We start from the raw sequence: 21,755 nt of genomic DNA, 5'->3' as shown, positions 1-21,755 counted from the left end.
TGCCTTCAATACAATCCTAAAACCTTCCAATAAATTGTTACAAATTTTTAAAAATATACATATATTCAATGGAATTTTTTACTGACTAACTTCCTGTCTGCCTGCCTGCCTGCCTGCCTGCCTGCCTGCCTGCCTGCCTGCCTGCCTGCCTGCCTGCCTGCCTGCCTGCCTGCCTGCCTGCCTGCCTGCCTGCCTGCCTGCCTGCCTGCCTGCCTGCCTGCCTGCCTGCCTGCCTGCCTGCCTGCCTGCCTGCCTGCCTGCCTGCCTGCCTGCCTGCCTGCCTGCCTGCCTGCCTGCTTGCCTGATACCTTCAGGCCAGCATAACTCGATAACGGCTAAGGAAATGGGCTTGATTTTTTCACTATTTGACATCACTTCATCCCGAGATGTGCCTTTTGGCATACCACAGTATATACAATGCACGCATCATGGACCTACCTTTGTCCTCCTTTGTGTCCCATTTCTTTTTGCTGACAGCCCAAGATGTCGATTCGTGGTAGCTCGATGCATGGCTTCCCTACAGTATGATTGTAAACGGGAATCGTCCATATTTTCCATGGTGACTGGACTGATTGCAGAGGTGATTCTATTACTGTTCTTCGTTTGTAATGCTGTGCAACGTGCTGACATAGCTGAAAGCAAAGCGTAATGGCTGCTGCACTTTTGAGAAAGTAATTGATAGTTGGGGGCACTCAAATTGTCATATTTTCATGATGACTGGATTGTTGCAGAGGCACTTCTACTGTTTTTTGTCTGTAGCATTGTGTAACGGGCTGAACATAGCTGAAAGTGAAGCATATTGCTGCACTTTCGAAGCAGTTTTGATAGCTGGGATGCACATTCAGAAGAAACATTAATTCTGGCGCGATCCTTTCTTTTGATGTGGTATGCGTGGGTAGACCAGTCACAATAATGTTACAAAAAAAGGTTAACAAACAAGTTAAAGGAAATTTTTGAAATTTTAAGTTCGATTAGGGATCATAGAAAAAAAAAAAGTAGGGAGGTCACCTACACCTGCAGATATACTAGAGAGCATTTAATCCCTAATTCGGTTTTGGTCTTGGGTATAGACTGGATTAGGGATTAAATGGTCGCTAGTATATCTGCAGGTGTAGGCGACCTTCCTTGTTGTTTTTTCCTATGTTTCCTAATCACACTTAAAATTTCTGATTTTCCTTAATACACAGTAGGGATATAGCACTTCTTATTGTGTTACTTCATGGACTACCCCAACTTGTTTCAGTATTTTTTATCGATGTGCTATGGTCCCTACTCTAGTTGAAAATTCCAAATTTTTCTGTGTACGTGTTTTGGGTTGATCTGAAAGCTTGTTTGGGCTTAGTTTTACCGAACCAACACTGCCTCATTGTTGTCAGGGAAAATTGAGGCTGGTTTTTTGGGTGATGTTATTTCATGGGCCATGCCTACTCCTTTGTGGTCCATACTAAAAAGGTCTTACTACCATCACAAACACTTCTATATAGTATTGATGTAAGGGTTGGTAGGTGATGTGGAAAAATCGTGGAAGTATGTGTGAAAACTAAAACCCACAATTATATGTTGTAAGCACTTCTATAAATTCAGAAGTAGAAGTTTAACAAACGTGTGCGTAAACTGTTATGTCGTAAATTCTATACAATTTTTGGAAGGGTTCTGCTATTACTGCAGTCCCTTATAGTGTCAATCATAAGCTTTAAGGTGGCGGTAACCGCAAAATTATTAATCGATACACGGATTTATAAAATTCATAAAACACAGAATAAAGAATACAAGAAGTTATATGCTGTATCATGCTTTAGCACGACCATTACACTGTTGCCATAAGAAATTTCACACCGCTAAAACACGTGGAAATGTGGATACAGAGCAATTCAGGAACCCCTTTTATAATCATCTTCACGTCAATTTACTCGCAGCCTTATACCAAGACGGATCAAACGATGGGTTATTCAGGTTTTCCCAGGCAATGCCTAGGGCGTAATGTGTTTACCATAGTAATAGCGTAAGCAGACATCCTTCTATTTATATAGTTTCCTTGTGCCAAGCGTCCACGACTATGAAAAGTGGACGGTAGTGCCAGGATTACGTAAACGGAAATTTTTTTTTGGGTATTGCGCCCTTCGCCCACCTTTGTTGCACAACTGCATCTTGTTATACAAGGATTTAAAGCTAGTATACTAGAAAAAATTGACGTAGAAAAGCCGTCTTCACCATTTAGGATACCATACTAAAACCACAAATACCCCTGCCGCCAACATTTCGCGCAAAGGATACGAATCCCCTTAAACTAAGTTTCTATACTACTCTACTTACTTTTGTGAATGTCTTCTTTACTACTACATATTAAACAACGATGAATTTCTTCTTACAACAAAGCCACGCGCTTTAGCACGCAACGTAGCCATATTATTATTACGTAAGTGTAATCGCGTGATCTAATAAAGCTAATTCTTGTGGTAATATTATGGCTTCACTTCATAAGGCTTCCCATTAGATGGGTTTCCGGTATACCGCCACCTTAAGTGGTGTTTGTTATTTTGTTGTTCCATTTTGTGTGAAGTTTTTTAATTTATTGTAAGTATATCACTATGACACAGAAATGTTGAACAAGAGTTGTGTCTTTTTAGTTGGGCTTATATGTGTGACATATTGGATAGTGGCAGGGTGCTTCTTGTGTTAATAACTGCCTTTGAATAGTGACCACCTTTAAAATATGACCACCTTTAAAATATGACCACATCAAGTATTTAAGCAAGGTTAACACTTAAAAATAGCCATGTCTGTTAACAAGTAATGGTCCATAGAAGTGCTGGGCAATATTGTGGTATTTTTGTCAAGTCATATCGTTACAATTAGTTAATTACTACTAAACACTTCTATTGGTGTACCATATTCTCAAGAAAGGATCAGTACAGCTGATCACTTTACAGTGTGTTATCATGTAACTACCTGTCCTTCAAGTACTATCGTGATACATATTGTTATCACAATAGTTCCATTACTACCAATCGTCTTGTGATCATTTCACTATCACCCAGCTCTAGTCCATAGTATGTTGTGTACCTGATAGAACAGTAAAAACGGTAGTTACCAGTTTCAACCAGACTGTACTTTTATAGTAATTACATGTTGAAATCCTTGTAAATAAAATATCACACTGTAAAAACTGAATTATTTGCTAAACATTAAAATGTCCCAATGCTGACATCATCATCACCAGTGGTGTTTGTATTGGGACATTTTGGTGTCCTGTGGACACTTAGTTGTTGTCTATTTAAATAAAATATCTTCACAAACACTTCTATATACTACCAGGAGCACATCGAATATCCTACAGACAAGGGAGCATGTAACTCAGTAAACAGCGATATTCAAACATGGCTACCATGTACTATAATAAGTAACTTTAAAAATTTCCTAATTAGGATATTATGCGAAGGTGCATGCACAAATACATCACATTTTTGAAGTGAAGCTATGGAAACCAAGTTCAATGGCACGACGGAGGAATAGTAGTGCAGGCTTAACAGGGCAATCTTTCTACAGTCGATAATCATGCAAAATTACTCGGCTTGACTATTCCAAGCTTTACCTTCAACTCGACGATCTTCCTATCAATGCAGCTTTTATACATAAGATTAATGAATAGCAGCCCATTCAGTGTATCCTTGTTGTGCGTAAGAATGATGTAACCAATTATATGCATAGTAACACTGGACGCCATGTTTGAATTTCGCCCGTAGTATTGGTAGTGTACGGAGTTACATGTTCCCTTGTCCATAGGATTTGATGAGCTCCTGATAGTATTGTTGTAAGGGTTGGTAGGTGATGTGTAAAAATTGTGGAAGTTTTAGTGAAAAACTAAAACCCACAATTATATGTTGTTAGTAGTTCTATAAATTCAGAAGATAAGTTTTAAAACATGATCCTCCCATAATACTGGCAATAAATTTTTTGGGAAAGTTCTGCTATGTTACTGCAGTCCCTGATAGTGTCAATTACAATTCAGAATTCCAGGTAGTAGTCATCTAGTTGAATTGTGGCAAGATGTCTTGTTGCATTAATCACTGCCTTTGAGTAGTGACCAGTTCAATTGGCCATGTGTTTAAACAGTGTACGTGATGAGGATATGTCGAGTATATATTTGGTACTAATTACCCAAAGCAGGTCAGATAGCCATATAAACATATGAGATATAATTTTCCTAAAAGATAATCTAAGAGCATTTTTTTTCTTGTATACTGTCTTGTCATTTTGTATATACCTTTTAGTGTATATTTTTACCCTCATACATGACCACAATCACATATTTATTCCACCCTTCCTTGTGATACAGAATACAAGAGACTCAGGGAACACTTGGGAAATTAACAGGTCAGAGCTGGAGATTGGTGATAAAATTGGGTCAGGATCATTCGGAACAGTTTTTAAAGGGAAATGGTTTGGTAAGTTAGCAGTGTCCGTATCAGTGAGCATGTGTATGAGTTTAGTGGTCAACTTGTGTTTATGTAATGTATATATTATATGTGTATAAGATAAAGCACTGCTACGAGTGCTATACAGGAAATATAGCATGAAAAAAGTGGGCGAGGGACAAATATAGCACGAGGCAAAGCTGAGTGCTATTTTTCATCTTGAGACCACTCTTTGAGTACTTAGTACATGCAATAGACATGTGCGCTTAACAACCCGACTTTACGGTATTGTGTATGCCATAAATTCAGATGGAGTGGAATGTTTCATGTATGTGTAAGAAAAAGGTGTTTTATCTTAATATGATTAATGAAACAAACACGTCTTGTTCACTATTATACTATTCTACAGTACAAGATGTTATTGTGTATTTTAGACATGTATAGTGTATTTTGAAGTGGTTTCTAGTTAGTAAAGTTTGTCCAAACCCAAATTGTCTTCGGCGTGAGACCCATATCACTTCTAAAGAGTTTCTACAAACTAAAATTAGTTGAATTTTCTAACTGATTGACTGACTAACTAGCATAACTCAATAATGGCTTATGCTACAGGATTGATTTTTTCACCGTTAGATATCACTTCAGCCCAACAGTTACCCTCAGTATGTACAATGTATGTATCATGGACTTACCTTTGTCCTCCTCTGTGTCCTACTGATACTACAAGTAATAGTTGTAACACACCCATGAGGTTTGTATCTGATTTGTAAACATGACACCCGAGTGCGGCCCTCGGGTGTCGTGTTTACAAATCAGATACAAACCGAATGGGTGTGTTCTAACTGATTTGTGGTATGGGGCGTGCGCAGATCAAAGGCACCCATTTGTAACACGGAAGGAGCAAGACCGCAAGGCTAATATTGGCTACCGCTGAGTATGCTTCAACGGTATACCGGTATATTTATTTGATTTCGATATCAGTTGCACACCGGTAGTGTTTACTAGAATGTCGAAATATCGCGCATGCGTTTAATAATATCACGTGAGTTATTGTCAAGCAGTTTTTATTGAACAAACATGGCCGACTCGTCATGTGCAATCGTGCCAAAGAAGAAAGTTGTGTCACCCGTTTAGGATTATTTCGGCCTCTGTGCAGATAGCGAAGGGAAGATTATTGATGATGGTGTGGCGGTGTGTCGCCAGTGTAACGGCAACGTGTGAGCAAGTGGAGGAAATATATCAAATTTGCTTTCACACTTAAGGACTCACCACCCGTCGAAGTACACTCTAGTGTTACAAGCCCAAAGGGAGAAAGCGAAAGAATTGTCCACCGCATCTTCGTCATCTACCAATGCCAGCCAAGCTACGCTCCCTGAGTTATTTACCAAAACACAAAAGTATGAAAGGACTACAAGGCGATGGCGAGAAATAACAGATTCAATAACTTACTGCATCAGTAAGGACATGCTTCCGATTTATACAGTCGAGAAAGAAGGGTTTCGTCGTCTCACTTATACCCTGGATTCAAAGTATGAAATACCTTCAGCTAAATATTTTTCCAGTGTAGCAATTCCAGCACTGTACGAAAAAACAAGGGAAACAGTAGCTGTGGAAGTTCAAAGTGCCTATTACTTTTCTTCCACCACAGATATGTGGTCCAGCTCAACGATGGAACCATATTTGAGCTATACCGTGCATTTCATAACGAATGATTGGACGCTACAGAGTCGATGCCTTCAAATACTGTTTGTTCCTAAAGACCACAATGCTGATAATCTCAGTGAAGTTCTAACAGAAACACTAGCTCAGTGGAAGTTAGAAGTAGGCCGACAAGTTTGTATAACAACAGACAATGGCAGCAATATACTATGTGCCACAACTGTAAGGCTTATGTGGACACAATTATCGTGCTTTGGCCACAACCTACACCTGGCTGTTGTTAATTCTATAAAAGATGAGTCCAGAGTTCAACGTTGCTTGGGACTATGTAGAAAGCTAGTGTCTGCATTTTCCCACAGTTGGAAAAAAAAGCGAGACTTGACAAAAGCCCAAAATGATCTTGGTTTGCCCCAGCATTCTTTGGTAACAGACTGTCCTACTCGTTGGGGAAGTTTGATCAAAATGATTGATCGTATTCTTGAGCAAGAAGCTTGCATTCGACAAGTTTTAGTAGTTGATCGTAAGAATGCTCACCTTATTCCAACTTGGCAGGATCTAGAAGTATTGGAGTCGATGAAGGCTGCACTAGGGCAATTAGATGATTTCACAGACATGTTGTCAGGTGAACAAAAAGTTAGTGTCTTCGATCAAACCTGTATTACACGTTTTGAAATCTAAAGTGCTTAAAGTCTGTGAAGGTGATGCTAATTTAACCAACTCATTTAAACAAAGGGTTTTGGATTACCTACTGAACAAGTACGATGATAATGATGTTGACGAGCTGTTGAATGTCTGCACTTACCTTGATCCAAGATTCAAGGAGTGTACATTGAAAATGAAGTTGATCTTGCTTTAGTAAAGGGTCGTTTGGCTAGAGAAGGCACAGAAATGATTAAGATCAAGAGGGAGTTTCTGAACCAACTTCTAGTTCCCAGTCATCATCTGCGGTATCTGGCCCTAGTATCAAGAAACGTAAGCTCTCAAGTTGGCTCAAGGAGACAGTTGAACTACAATCATCATCCAGTACTCCTCAAACTCCAGATCAGAAAATAAAAAAGGAAATCGAAGATTATCTAAAGTTACCAATGTTAGATGCTGAAATGGATCCTCTGCAATGGTGGAAGGTTCACATGGTAATACTTCCCACCATGGCTAAACTGGCACAGAAGTACCTCAGTGTGTGTGCTAACAGCTCACCTTCAGAGAGAATCTTTAGTTGTTCCGGCAACATAGTTTCTAAAAAGCGAACTCTTTTGAAACCAGAGAAGGTAAACATGTTGGTTTTTTTTTGAACAGAAACCTTCACTAGATGTTGACTATACCTACCTATCATCTACATGAACTACTATAAGAACTCATCACAACTTTTTTACAACTGTCATGATCAACTTATAACTTTTACAACTGTCATTAAATTATACTATAATTTTTAACTTTTATATCACTAATCATTATACAGTGTTACTTGTGATACCATGCAGGCCTGTGGGTGTGCAGATTACAGGCATATCATGTATGTGTGTAGAATTATACAGTTTATGTGATGTACCGGTATATCGTGATACATTATTACTATCGAAACCGGGTATAATTTTTCCAATACCGCCGAACTTTACCGCTGAGCGCTGTGTACAAGGAACGATTTTACTCACTAATTACTGTCTTGATGGTTAGTTAATTCATTGTAGCTAGTTTATTCATTGGTAGCGCATTTGTTATGTTATGCGCGAGTGCGAGGTGCCATCATCGATGCCAATCACTCCTACCATTGTACAGCTTCCGCATCATTTAGACAGGTGTAGCTGAAGTGTCTGATATTCATTGCTGAGTGGTGCAGCACTATAATAGTCTTGGTTAGCTTAATTTATTGGCGAACGAGCGTGTGGTAGATTACCGGGCTCAGCCCAGCGGTTGTACTGCTTCCCATTCATTCAGACGAGTGCAGTGTTGTTCGTTCCAGAGCAATTTACCTCCTTGTCAGTCCTTGACATTATTAGCCTTGCATTGTGACTTCCTGTGTTGGTCTGGTGTATGAAGTCTTTGAACTAATTAATGGCCAGACTGTGTGGCCGAAAGGAGGTACTTAGCCATGCTACAATTGTTTGTAAACGGGTAGGTAAAAACAGTGGACCCAGGGACCAAGGACACGGGGACCCACAGAAATCCAACTCTGCTTGGAATTTTATACATTCCACAATATTCTATACTTGTACTAAGTACCTTTTGCAAGTAGTCTTGCATGGTCAATCCACTTTTTCTCCCCTCGTGGCGTCTCGCACGATGTTTACACCAATTAGAAATTATAAGCGCCTCTAAAAAGTGACTGAAGCTGACTGCATTTATAGACCACTGCCTGCTGCACAGTAAGCACTATATGATACTAGTCTATTATGCCACCTAGCTACTAGAGTAGTTCAGGAACATTGTGCAAATGTACCATGACGTATAAAGAGCTGCTGGAACTTGCTTAGCTTGGCGTAGCTGATAATTGTTCGCCTTCTGCACAATGAGCATGCTAGTCTATTATGTCACCTAGCTACTAAAGTTTAGAAACATTGTGCAAACAAATACGGAAAATAGCGAGTGACCTGTAATTAATTAATCCAGTCAGCTTCAGACACTTTTTCAGAGGTGCTTATAGTTTCTAATTGGTGTAAACATCGTGCGAGACGTCGCGAGGGTGTATTGGCCATGCACGACTGCTTGCAGAGGTATCTAGTACAAGTATAGAATACTGTGAACTGTAAAAAGTTCCAAGAAGAGTTAGATTTCCATGGGTCCCCGGGTCCACTGTTTTTACCTACCCTTTGTAAACTGGTTTACAACTGATTTGTAACACTGGCGGCAGCCTTTGATTTGCTCACGCACCATACTACAAGATGTTTATACACAACAGTGCAACATGGCTTCATATCACCTACACATTAGAAACCATCTGTATTTTTGCAAATATTGTAGGCTAACTTTACAAATCATTTTTCATCTGTGGGGTTGTGTAATGGACAGAACACTGTTGAAAACTACACAAAGAGGCTACGTTGCTTTAACACTTTAAAAATCATAAACTTGTCAGTTCAGGTGTCCAGTCCTGTAAGTAGATGCTAGTACCCACAAACTGTTTATGTTAGCAGTGTCCAGCTTGAAAGAATATGATGTCTATGTCGTTGTTTGTGTAATTTAGTGCTTAAATTATATCCCACAATCGAATGTTACTGATGATTGTGTTACTGCAATAGTTTTGTTAGGCAACTACATTGTATGGAGAATGGTAACACACAGTATTGATCAAAAAGTAAAAGATCTACTGCAGACCCTGAATGAGCAAGTAAAAAATTTACATTGTGTGGATTTCTCTACATTAACAGACAAAAAGCCCACAATTTTCCTCATGATTTATAGTTACTGTGATGTAGTTTCAAGATCCTGTAATGTGTTGTTTCCTACTTGTACCAGCCTATTCACCAAGTGGAACGGTCTTGTTTCATTGCAAGGAGATTAGTATACGAAGCTGTATGATGAATGATTCATAAGTCACGGTGCCTTGTGTACAGCCTAGTATTAATATAGGTGGATTTAAGAGTTGAAATATTTAGTAGTTGTTCTTGACACACAGTTTATTTCTGTACCTTTAGGAATTCCAAAAAAATTAAAACCCACAATTAAATGTTTTTGGTACTTCTATAAATTTAATTGAAAGTTAACAAGGGTAGTCAATGAGATAGCCATAATATTCTCTATCCATCCGGGAATGAATTTTTGCAAAGGTTCTGCTATATCATTGCAGCCCTTAAAATGTCTTCCTGGGTGTTGGTAGATTATTCATGATTTTGACGTAGTACATAGCCTTTTCCTTTTTTGTGCATTAAATTGATTGGGAAATCAGGATATTCAGGTCACTTGATTGGGAAATCAGGATATTCAGGTCACTTGATCTAAAGTGTCTGACTACATTACCGTAACCTTAAATGATCGTTAGAATTAAGGGTTTATGTGTTTGAATGAAAAAAACTACTAATACACCCCTCCCCCCCTGTAATGTGAATGTTTCTAAGAGTTAAAACAGTCAATAAAATTCTGAAAATACGTAAATGTTGTATCATTTTTCTAAGTTATTGCAAATTTGATCACCATTTCTGTATGCATATTATGTTCTGTGGATGTCTAATGCATGGTGGACATGTAAAAGTCATGAACCAACTTAAAAGACAATCATTAAAATAACAATCACACAAAAAATAAAATCAAACCCCTTGAACTGGTGTTCTTAGTAGCAGAAGCCTAGGAAAAATTTTATTCAAGAAAACCAGCATGTCAAGGTTTTCAGGTTTTAAGCTAGACCACTTGTTGTTGATCACTTCTCCTGCTACAGAGAACACCTGTTCAGCAGGTACAGATGTGGCAGGTACTCGCAGATACTTTTTTTTTAGCACTTTAGGTAACTGAGCATTGTTGTGACTCCATTGTAAAACATTAGCATGTGATTTTAAAGCAGAATTCTTAAAAAATCATTTAATCCCTCTGTTAATGAGCTCTTATTACTTTGGCTACTGTCATCATCATCTTCTCCTATTAAAAATTTTAATACAGTCTTCTTTTTTCTTTTTAGGAGGCTGTAACACACCTTCTTATGAAGTAGTTTGACTTAATTCTTCCACTATCTGGCAATCTTTGGCAGTAACTTTTGATTCTCTAAAAGCAGAGTGAGCTATTGCCTTCATTTGGTCACTCAAAAACTTTAATTGATGATATTGAGGTCTAGCATGCTGGCAAAAACTGCTACGTCTTGCTGTTCAATGGCATCTTCAACATCAAATCTGTTTTGTATTTCTAAGGTTGAATCCTCAACTGTACTGAGTCGTAAGCAGGAGCAGATGAACCTTCCCAACTATTGGCTGCTACAAGACGTTGTTACCCATTGGAATTTCATGTTTTTAATGTTTCAGCAACTGCTTGAGCAGAGGTGGGAAATTTATGCAGTTTTTAATGATAAGCATGGTACATAGAGCCAACATAAGTACTTGCATTTAAAAGAGGAGCAGTGGGACTTGATGGAGCAAATGGTTAAAGTGCTTTAGCCACTGCAGTTTGCTACAACTGCACTTCGTGAAACTGAGATCATTTTTTGCTCATTGATTTACCCTGTGGTTAATGGGCTGTTGAAAAACCACTTTTTAGCTGATGATACTGTGTTTAAAGTGATTAACTAACTACCTACCAAGTGAGGACAACTGGATCAATACAGTAGCATCCAAACCCTTGTTAACAGCAAGTTGTAAGGTACATGGAAAACAAGTTAAGTAGTGGAGCTTCCTCAGTTACTGACATATTTGATGTATTGTCTGTCACTACAGCACTCACATGCTCACCATCAATATTCCATGTCTCAGCAACTTCCAGTAACCTTGTATCGATGTTGATACCAGTGTGCCTTTCAGACATTTCACAGGTGCAGAGTACATAACTCTGGATCTTCCAATCCTCAGTAATGTAGTGGGCAGTGATAGTTACATAAGCTTGTGTAGCACAACTTGTCCAGATATCCGATGTTAATGCCTAGTTATCACATAAAGGAAAGGACTCTGGCAACTTGTGCTTCATAACAACATATCGCTACTTTAAACAATTCATCACAAATGTCCTTGATGGAATTACGTAGCCAGGTACGACACTGTTCAGTAATTGATTGAATCTAGTACCATCAACAACTGCAATTGGTGAAGGTCTAGCACGACGGAATCTGATAGAGCTGAGTTTATTCCCTTGGTATGGACAGACAAACACTTCTTCACACTCAGACCAACTTCTGAAAGTATTTGCTTCATAGTAGGTCCATCCACCTCTTCCTTTTCATCCTCTTTGCTTTGCTGTATTCCACTGAGTACTTGGCTTCTAAGTGATGAATCAGGTTACTCGTCCCACCATTATACATTAACAGCGTGTCGGGGCAAAAGAGTGCATTCCACTTGTTTAATCATTGTCCCTTGTATTGTCAATATGTGTGTGTGGTAGGCAGTGGTGCTTGAATCTTACTGATTCTCAGTAAATTAAATAATTTGATGGATCGAGTATGCTCCATGACCAAAAGTAATAAATTATAATTTTGTTGTAGTGCTCTTGTGGTTTGGCAAGAATGATTGTCCTTTCCTGACAACACGTTACTTCACAGAGTATTGCCACCAATGTTTTTGCACCACACGTATGATAATTAGTGGCTGGTTTCATTTTGTTCCAAGTGTCCCAAAGTAATAGAATACTGAATTCTAATGCAAATACCTTAAAATCTACATGTGAAAGTTTCATGTTTTTCATATTTCTTGTGAGCTATTCATACACACACCTGTAGCCTTTGGACAGTGGTGATGTTGAATCAATTTTGAAACCCACAATCACAAGTTATAACCTTCAGTATAAAAGTGGTGATATTATGAATGTGTGCTATATGAATGCGTGCTACTATTAATATTCAATACTATCCAAATTTTTGGAAGGTCCCTACTGAAACACAGTTAAGGGCCTGAATGCATGTGCAAACACATACGTGTGGTGTGCATGCGTGTCCAAGTGTACTGTGGAACTTAAATCCAAACGCAGGAAGTACTCTAAAAGAACAGTCACATACTCTAATAGAGCACTCATTCACATTTATATAATAGGAAAGAGAGTAGTTTTTAGTATGTTTACTAGATCAAACTCTCTGGTTTGTATTATACAGTACGATAGTAACTGTATAGTAGGGACCACAAAGGAGTAGACGTGGCCCACGAAATAACACCACCCAAAAACCAGCCTCAATTTTCCCTGATGACGATGAGGCAGTATTGGTTAGGTAAAGTCAAGCTTTCAGATTACCTGAAATGCTTTCAACAAGTTGCTACAGAATTTAAAAAAAATATTATTTGATGGAATTTTCTACTGACTGACTGACTGACTGACTGACTGACTGACTGACTGACTGACTGACTGACTGACTGACTGACTGACTGACTGACTGACTGACTGACTGACTGACTGACTGACTGACTGACTGACTGACTGACTGACTGACTGACTGACTGACTGACTGACTGACTGATGCCTTCAGACAAGCGTAACTCGATAATGGCTAAGGCTACGGGCTTGATTTTTCACTGTTCGACGTCGCTTCGGCCCGACAGGTGCCTTTTGGCATACCGCAGTACGTACAATGCATTCTTCATGGACTTACCAGTGTCCTCCTTTGTGTCCCATTCATCTTTGCTGGCAGGTAAAGGTGTCGATTTGGCGGTAGCACGTGATGGCTTCCCTTCGAAACGGAAATTGTCTGTATTTTTTCGTAGTGGCTATTTTGATTGCAGAGGTGCTTTTCAAACAGTTCTTGATTCGTATTGCTGTGTAACGGGTTGAACATAGCCGACAGCAAAGTGTAATGGATACTTCACTTTTCAGACGATAATTATAAAATTGGGACATGTGGCACCATTTCTTTTGGTATGCGTAGATTGTAGAGGTGCTTTCCAAACAGTTATTGATTCAAAATGCTGTGTAACGGGTTGAACATAGCTGACAACAAAGCGTAATGGATACTTCACTTTTCAGACGATAATTGATATAGATGAGGCGTGCGGCGCCATTTCAGAAGTGATATGCGTGGGTTCACCAGTCATAATAAAATTATTTACAAAAAAAGCTAACAAACAAGTACATGAAAAATTGGGAATTTTGAACTAGAGTAGGGACCATAGCACATCGATAAAAAGTACTGAAACAAGTTGGAGTAGTCCATGGTATTAAATCACAGTAAAACAATAAGAAGTGTTATGTCCCTACTGTGCATTTCTGTTATGGTATCTTGAGCACAGTAGGGATATGACACTTCTTATTGTTTTACTGTGATTTAATATCGTGCACTACTCCAGCTTGTTTCAGTACTTTTTATCGATGTGCTATGGTCCCTACTCTAGTTGAAAATTCCAATTTTTTTCGTGTATTTGTAACCATGTGTTTACTATCTTGCAGAGTTCAAAATAATAGTCGGCCGCCTGCCAATTTCCAAACATAATGGTACATTTTTGAGTATTTGTAAAGGTGTTTGGCCTCTTTTCTGGACAATTAAAAAGGCTATTCCATTTACATTACAAGCAGCTTCTTAGCTGCTGCCAGATGTAGCACACAATTCTGAGTAGCTGGACCACATTGTAACACATGTCGATCCCACAATCATGTGTATCAATAATTCAATATATAAAGCATGTTGTACGTTGAGTTGATCTTGTAGGCATGTGGTTATTATGAAGCATTTATGGGACAGTTCTGGTGACATTTTTCACATACTGTATAAGAAATGGTTGACAGAGTTAGATCGTAGTCATCAAACTAGTTCATGGCTTGATTGTGATACTAGGTTGGTTGAAGGAAAGAAGGTTGTAACTAAGCTAAAACGTAGGATCTGTGCTAAGCACAAAGCTAGGATAAACGGAAGAAAACATTTTAGCCAAAAGTGGATCGAAGGTGTTGAATCAATAAGGACCAGTAATATCAGAGACCATGCTAATGCTGATCAGCACATATATGCTATAAAGATAGAACAAAGGGACAAGCACAAGCAAAGGGCCAGTCACTTGTCACACTACCAGGCTCTATCACTGAAGCGTTTCCAAGATCGGAGAACAAGAACATAGCAGACTTGAGGCTAAGTTTGATACAGCATACTTTGTGGCTGATGAAAAGATAGTTTTCACTAAGTATCCTGAACTATGCCAATTAGAAACTCTACATAGTGTAGATACGACAATGATGTTGCATGTAAAACGTTTTGTCACTTTATTTCCCAATCCAAACATTAGTCATTAACTATTGAGCTTACTAAAGCCAACTTCTTTTCTGGATGGGTTGACAGATGCAGTAATGTTGAAAATGTGCAGTATATTGTGATACTAATGACAGTGATGAAAAGCTACATAGCAAAATGACTCACCTTACAGTGGATCATTCATCATCAGCTACCGGCGAAGGACCGTTTGCTTCACTAGAAAAGTTACTGCGTGATTTAGGATTTCCATCTTTAGATACCGATGCCTGCAGGAAATTAATAGGTGTGGGAACTGATGGGTTTATATGTAATCACAACTCTTAATCATTGTTCAAAATGTCTATATAATTAAAAATTACAACTATATTTTGCTCTGTAATTATTACATAAGTCTAATTAGTATTTTAAATACATTGTCAGCCTCGCATTCAAATTCTGATAGTTGTTCAATATCATTATCACTATCAGTATCAACATTTATTACATCAACAGCAAGGTTTTGAAGTGTTAGTGGTTTTCTTCCTTTTTTTAATAAGGTGCTGATTTATTCTCTGCTTTTTTTTCTTGCCACCATAAACCAATACTGGGATAGCATCAAAACTTACTAGTGAAATGACATCTGTATTCAACCTTAGCAGGTCATCTAATTGTTGATTATTCAAAAGTGACCACTTTTCAGTTTTGAGCTGTGAAAATGTTCTTTCAAACTTTCCATTGGAGGCTGGCAGTGAAAAGAGTAACTCTACTAAACTTAAGCAGTTCCTCCGTTCACTTGAACAAGGACAGTGGAAGAGATGCCAACAAACTGCTTGATAATCCATAGTGGATAAGGAAACAACTGAATGGCATATTCTACCATCTCTTTAAATTCTGATAGTATCACATCCACATTGATGCCTGTACTTTCTAATGATAGTTGGAATCTTGTAGATAGTCTTGTTACTGATTACCATGGCTCAGGGGCGAATCCAGGACCTGGCAAGGGGAGGGGCACAAACAGGCCAAGTTGTAGGTGCTGAGGTGGTTGGGGAGAGCCAGCTGCAGATGCTCTTGTTAGCTAGTTGCTGCATTTTTGAAACATCAAATATAATACACCTCTTAGTAGTATCTTACTGTTGAATTTTACATTTTGGCCTTTGCAGATGGTTGTGAAGTCTTAAAAGCTGTTTAAAAGGCTCCGAATGCCTTAAAAACAGCAACACGATAATTATTTTAGAGGCGCTTATTACACACGAAGGTGCAGGGTGACAATTTCATAGCTAGTTTGACTTTGGTTCACTTTGGTTTGTAATAAATGCTAATAAAATGTGCATATTTTCATGAGTTATATATAAGCTGATCTTGGCCTGACATAAAGTTTAGTATTTTAATCAGAAGTATGGCTCCTCCACAAGGTGGGGGGGCATTTGCCCCAAATGCCCCATCCTGTATCCGCCATTGTGGCTCTGTTGTGAAGGTACCACTTTCATCCTGATTTTCATCAACAATTTTTTTGCAATCCTTTTGTTGCAAGAATCTCAATGACGTCCCTGAAAAGCTGCAAACCAGACCATTCCATATGCTGTGTTATACAGTTAGTTTATCTTCATACAGTGTAAAGCTTATAATTTCTTTCAAACATGCTTTTTACTTCAGTTAGGTTTTTCAACTTTTGAAGTTGATAGACATTCATTTCTCCACCTTCACCAGTGAGGTTTTGGAGTGTGCTATTATAAACTGGCCACTGTTCAAGGCTTTTAGAGTCAGTTTCCTTGATAAGAAGGTAAGTACGGCAAGTAAATTTAATTCATCTTCTTGCATGCACTTAGAAAAAAATTGAACACGACGTAAGCAAATCAACAAATAGTGCACAACCTATAACGATACTTGGCATCTGTCTATTTGTCAAATACTCTTTCAGTTTAGCCTTATCTGCAGCCTTTGTAGATGAATCCTCAAAAAGCAATGCAATGTGGTTGGTAATTATGTAGTGTCTCATTAGGAAGTTAACATTTATTCAGTATCTCAGTTGAGTTCTTGCATTATTTTCAGCGTATAAACTTTTGGAGATTTCTTTTCAAAGCCTCAAGTAGACATAAATATGAGCCTTAAAAGCACTTTACCATAAACTCCGGTTATTAGGCACATACAGTTATTAAGCACATGTTGCTTGTTAAGCACATATGGAGTATTTGCACTAAACACTTCCTGTTTAGTGCATGTAGTTGACATCACTCCTGCAAGCTAGTACTATGTAGAATGGTAGTAAAACATCAATAGAACAAGCCAGAAGCGTTACAACACACTCAATACTTCACCAGGCATGTGTCTAGCAGATACCACCGCCTGTATTAATGATAGCTACAACATTTTGATATCGAGTATCGACACTCACTTTGAATTGCATTGTATCGGTGGTATCAATACTTTTGGTAACGTATCATCCATTAAGAAAGTGTCCAAGACAGCCAATTTCCACCATGTGGTACTCACACGAAAAACTTAAACGATCCAGTTCAGCAACAATCTGCAGATATTCTTGCTTTTGTGCTTTACGATTGTGTGCAGCAGTAGTCTGGTAGCTCTTCATCACTATCGTCACTAATACTGTCAATGTCATCATCCAATTGTAAACAGCAATAGTCTGCAATATCACTGTGAAGGTGCGCATTATTTTGGAATTGCGTGTTTGCGCTTCCACTGTTATCGAAGATCCAAAAACGTGTTGGCAGCCTCTTAGCTGGTATCCATTCAAAGGAAGTAATCTCTATCCATTGTACTACAAGTTTTCGAAAAGTCGCTGTGACAATGACAAATACAAATAAGAAAGTCCAGTAATCTACGCTGTTAATTTCATCCGTGACATTGACAATGACTGACACTACTTTGTATATCATTGTGTCCTTGTGTGACACTAAAGAACTTGTAAGGTTTTTCATATTTAATCGTGAAGTTTCCATGTAATGAACAATGATTGACAATTTTTCGTATTTGATTGCAGTAAATTTCCGCCTAATGCATGATGACTTACAGCTCTCTCACTAACATGGGGCTTGCTCAGGCTCACCCTAACATTTACCTTTGTGGTCTAAGTCATATATTTTTATATGTGGTAATTTTCTTGTGAGCTATTCATACACACACCTGTGGTCCTTGCACAGTGATGTTAAATTAATTTCTGAAACCCACAATCACAAGTGGCAACCCTCAGTATAAAACTGGTGATGATGTATTCTACATGTGATTGGCAGATTTCTGGCAATGTTACAATAATGTCCTTTTTTGAATTTTTGGAAGGTCCTGCTAAAACAGTAAGGGTCCTACCTAAGTGCCTAGTTTAGCAGGCTTTCTCACATGCTTTGCTTATTCAACCATCATTTTTATCTTTACCATTGTCTATCCCCCGTCCCCCCCAACCACGGTACTAGCTACGCCTATGCATTTGGTGGTAGTGCATTCCATTCCTTAATTTTTCTGGGATAGAAACTATTCATGTAATGAATATATGTAGGAGCCTTGTTTGGTCATAGCATATTGGAGGAACTTGGAGGATAGTATAGCTTTCTTATGTCTTGTACATGCTCCCATGACTGTTGTAGTATAGCATTTGTTCTATATCAAAGTCGGTTAAAATAAAAGTTTTTTGTGCCATTTTTAGTTTTTAGTTCATTAACTAAAACTAGCTAAAATGTTATTATTTTAGTACATTGACTATTCTACCAATAATTTTAGTAAAAACATCTAAATTAAAGAATCTATTAAAAACTACTACTTCTGTGTCCAAGGACTAACAATAGCTAAAATTAATTAGCAATTTTAGTCCAACAATAATTACTCAACTAAAATCTTAATAGGGAAAGATGATTTATTTAAGTAGGGTTTGCATCAAAAGTGACACACGCCGCCAAAAATACCACCTTTAAAAACCAGCTTAGAAACTTCTTATGCAATGAAAATCACCTTTGCGGAATAATGTTAGTCCATCTAACATCATATGTAGCGTTAAAAACAAGAAAACACTTACTGGTGGCCGGATATAGAATTTTAAAAATCGTCAAAACTCGAAATTTCGTCTCACTGCGTGACCACAGTCACAAGCCTAGAGCCCAAACGAAGTAGCGCACAGTCACCATTTTACACCACAACAACAAACTTACCGGTGGGATGTGCCTTTTGGGGTTCCGACGAGTGTGTGTCCTGTGCACCTTGTCTTTTCTTTTATCTTCAATCAGGTTGCTTGTCTTCTTCATCCAGCGGAACCATATCGAGACGTTAATTTTCCATGTCAACACTTTCATAATAAACGCCACAAAATTATTTAAGGCGCTTACACTACGCTACTGTACGGAGGTATCGGTACTCCATGATAGGTCACAAGATCACGCTCATTCTTTATTCTACTATTATCAATCTATCGATCGAGACTACGATGGCCACGCCCCTTTTACGCTAGCTGTATTTGTGACCACACACCTTCAAGTTGGTAGGCTGATTTGAGATACTCCAGTCTAATAATCGATTGAAACCACGATGACCACACCCCTTTTTGTGTAAGCACACATCTTTGCAGGCTGACTTGAGATACTCTAACATAGCAGTCACCCTAATTGAACAGTCACATGTTTATAGCTAGTTGTATGCTTTAACCCTTAAACCCGTACGTAATTTTTAGTAACAATGCACTGAAAACGCATACGCACCAAACAAAACGCTGTAACTGTTGAACTAATAACTCTATGGCTACGTAATTTGTGCCACTATATTTGTGATGTAATAAGGAATAAAATGATACCAAGGGATATACCCTTCGAAAAATGTATGGGGCCAAAACTCACCAAGAAACAACATGTATGCAATTAAAACACGCATGTCATTACATACCTCCAGAAAATGGATCATAACTCCGTCCCAGTTCATTGTATCGAGCTGAAATAAACGCTAGTAGACTCGCCACGCATTGGAGAATCACGGCATATAAAGATCACGTGAGTCAGACATTCATAAAAATGACTGCCAGACCATGCGTTCACGAGGTAGGGGAAACCATACATCGATCTTCATCTCGTCATAACAAGTGAGTGAATGTTGTTACAATGGTTATTCATCGCTGTCTAAGTAGCCCAATGAATGTACTTTCCATTGATAGGTGGTTTTTGGACTAATGTAATTAGGCAAGCTTCATACACTGCCGGTTTAGAAGCCATCACGCATTCATCCATTAGTAATAATAATTGTGCGTATTTTGAGCTTTGTAAAAAACGCCAATAAATCGGCGCGTGTGGGTTTAAGGGTTAACAAAAAAACTAAACAAACTAGTATATTAAAAATTATAAATGAAGTAAGGATCCAAGCAATAAAAAGTAGTTAAACAAGAGATGAACAATGGTAGCTATTACAGCATAGCTCGGTGGGAAATCCCTACTTTGGCATTGAACACAACCATGCCAAAGTAGAGATTTCCCACTGAGCTATGCTGTAATAGCTACCATTGTTCATCTCTTGTTTCACTACTTTTTATCACTTGGATCCCTACTTCATTTTTAAATATATAAATCTTAATATACTAGTGTGTTTATAGCTCCGAAGTGGTGGTTTGAAAGTCATGATTATTATATAATGTGTAGTGATTGTATAGATGCTGTATTTATTTTAGATTTATAAAGTAATTACCCACATCACATCACATCAAGCCATGATTCTTGTCTGTCTTGCATAAGTATAATCAGCAATGCTTGCAATAGTTGCTGAAATAAAAATAGCTTCAAATTATAGCATTGGATTGATCTCTTTGCTAGACAAGTATACAGGTTATGACTTTAATCCATTGATGGCTAAACATTAGAGCTAGGCAGTATTGAATACTAGTAAAGGTCTGCCTTCTTTAAAAAATGTCACGGTATTACTAAATATCACAATATCAATGTAAAGCCTTTGGTATTAAAGTAACAGCCATTTGCCACAATAAAATCACCAAATACCCATATAGCTCACCAAGTGTCTCAGGTACAAATTACTACTAACCATCCAATACACAGAACTACTTAGTAACCGTATATCTAAATATTTATTTGCTATAAACTAAGGAGGTTGACTATGTTGTTGTTTTTTGTTTGTTTATGGAGCAGTAACTGCAACGAATTTATCAAGCGACAAAATCTCAAGCTTTTGTAAAAACCAACCCGAACAAAAAACAGAATCCTAACTAACTTTACATACGCTCCAAACAACTTACATTCCACAGCTGGTTTCTTCATGATTTGTCCCAGTTGCACATGTATACATGTACTTTTGTCCACCATGCCATATGCAGGATAAAGCAGCCAAATGTAAACTCTATCTGTCTCCAACACTTCTTTATTATCCAGCAATGATTTTCAATTCAAAGAACAATTGAACTCGTCTAATGTGAAAAGGAAACACTTTGCACTGTTACATAATAAATGTTCGGGAAGGATCCAAGTATCCTAGAAATGGGACCTCTATGGTCATGTCCACTTCAGCTCTAACACATCTTGCTATGATATACATAGTGCAGATGTGAAATTTTATTCTATGATTGAGTTATCATACCACCAAATGGTGGCAGAAGCCATAATGGTTTAACGGAATGATATCTCCCTGGTTATACTATCTGGTTGTTGTGAATTATAAATCACGTGTGTTGTATAGTGGCATGTGTGTTTGTGTGTGTGCCAGGTGTGTGTGTCTGTGCGTGTGTGTGTGCGTGCGTGCGTGCGTGCGTGCGTGTGTGGTGCATGGATGTACATGACTGTGCACAAGTTCTATTAACATAAAACATTACTTCATGATGTATTTCTAAATTGTATAGGTCCTGTAGCTGTGAAGAAGCTCAACGTGTCCAATCCAACTGAGTCGCAGTTTCAAGCATTTAAAAATGAAGTACAAGTACTTAGGTA

The 21,755-nt window shown here is 38.2% G+C and overlaps 1 protein-coding gene across 1 annotated transcript in view; it reads left to right on the top strand.

Annotated features, from left to right (window-relative positions):
* Positions 1 to 21,755, top strand: part of LOC136254868 (serine/threonine-protein kinase A-Raf-like) — a 66,854-nt gene that overhangs the window by 40,880 nt on the left and 4,219 nt on the right. Inside the window, exons 16-17 of the mRNA XM_066047633.1 lie at positions 4,337 to 4,445; positions 21,668 to 21,752. Coding sequence (XP_065903705.1) covers positions 4,337 to 4,445; positions 21,668 to 21,752 — 194 coding nt within the window. The remainder of the gene's footprint in view (positions 1 to 4,336; positions 4,446 to 21,667; positions 21,753 to 21,755) is intronic.

The sequence above is a fragment of the Dysidea avara genome, chromosome 4, assembly GCF_963678975.1.
Source record: "Dysidea avara chromosome 4, odDysAvar1.4, whole genome shotgun sequence".
Taxonomy (NCBI): Eukaryota; Metazoa; Porifera; class Demospongiae; order Dictyoceratida; family Dysideidae; genus Dysidea; species Dysidea avara.
This window is presented reverse-complemented; position numbering and strand designations above follow the sequence as displayed.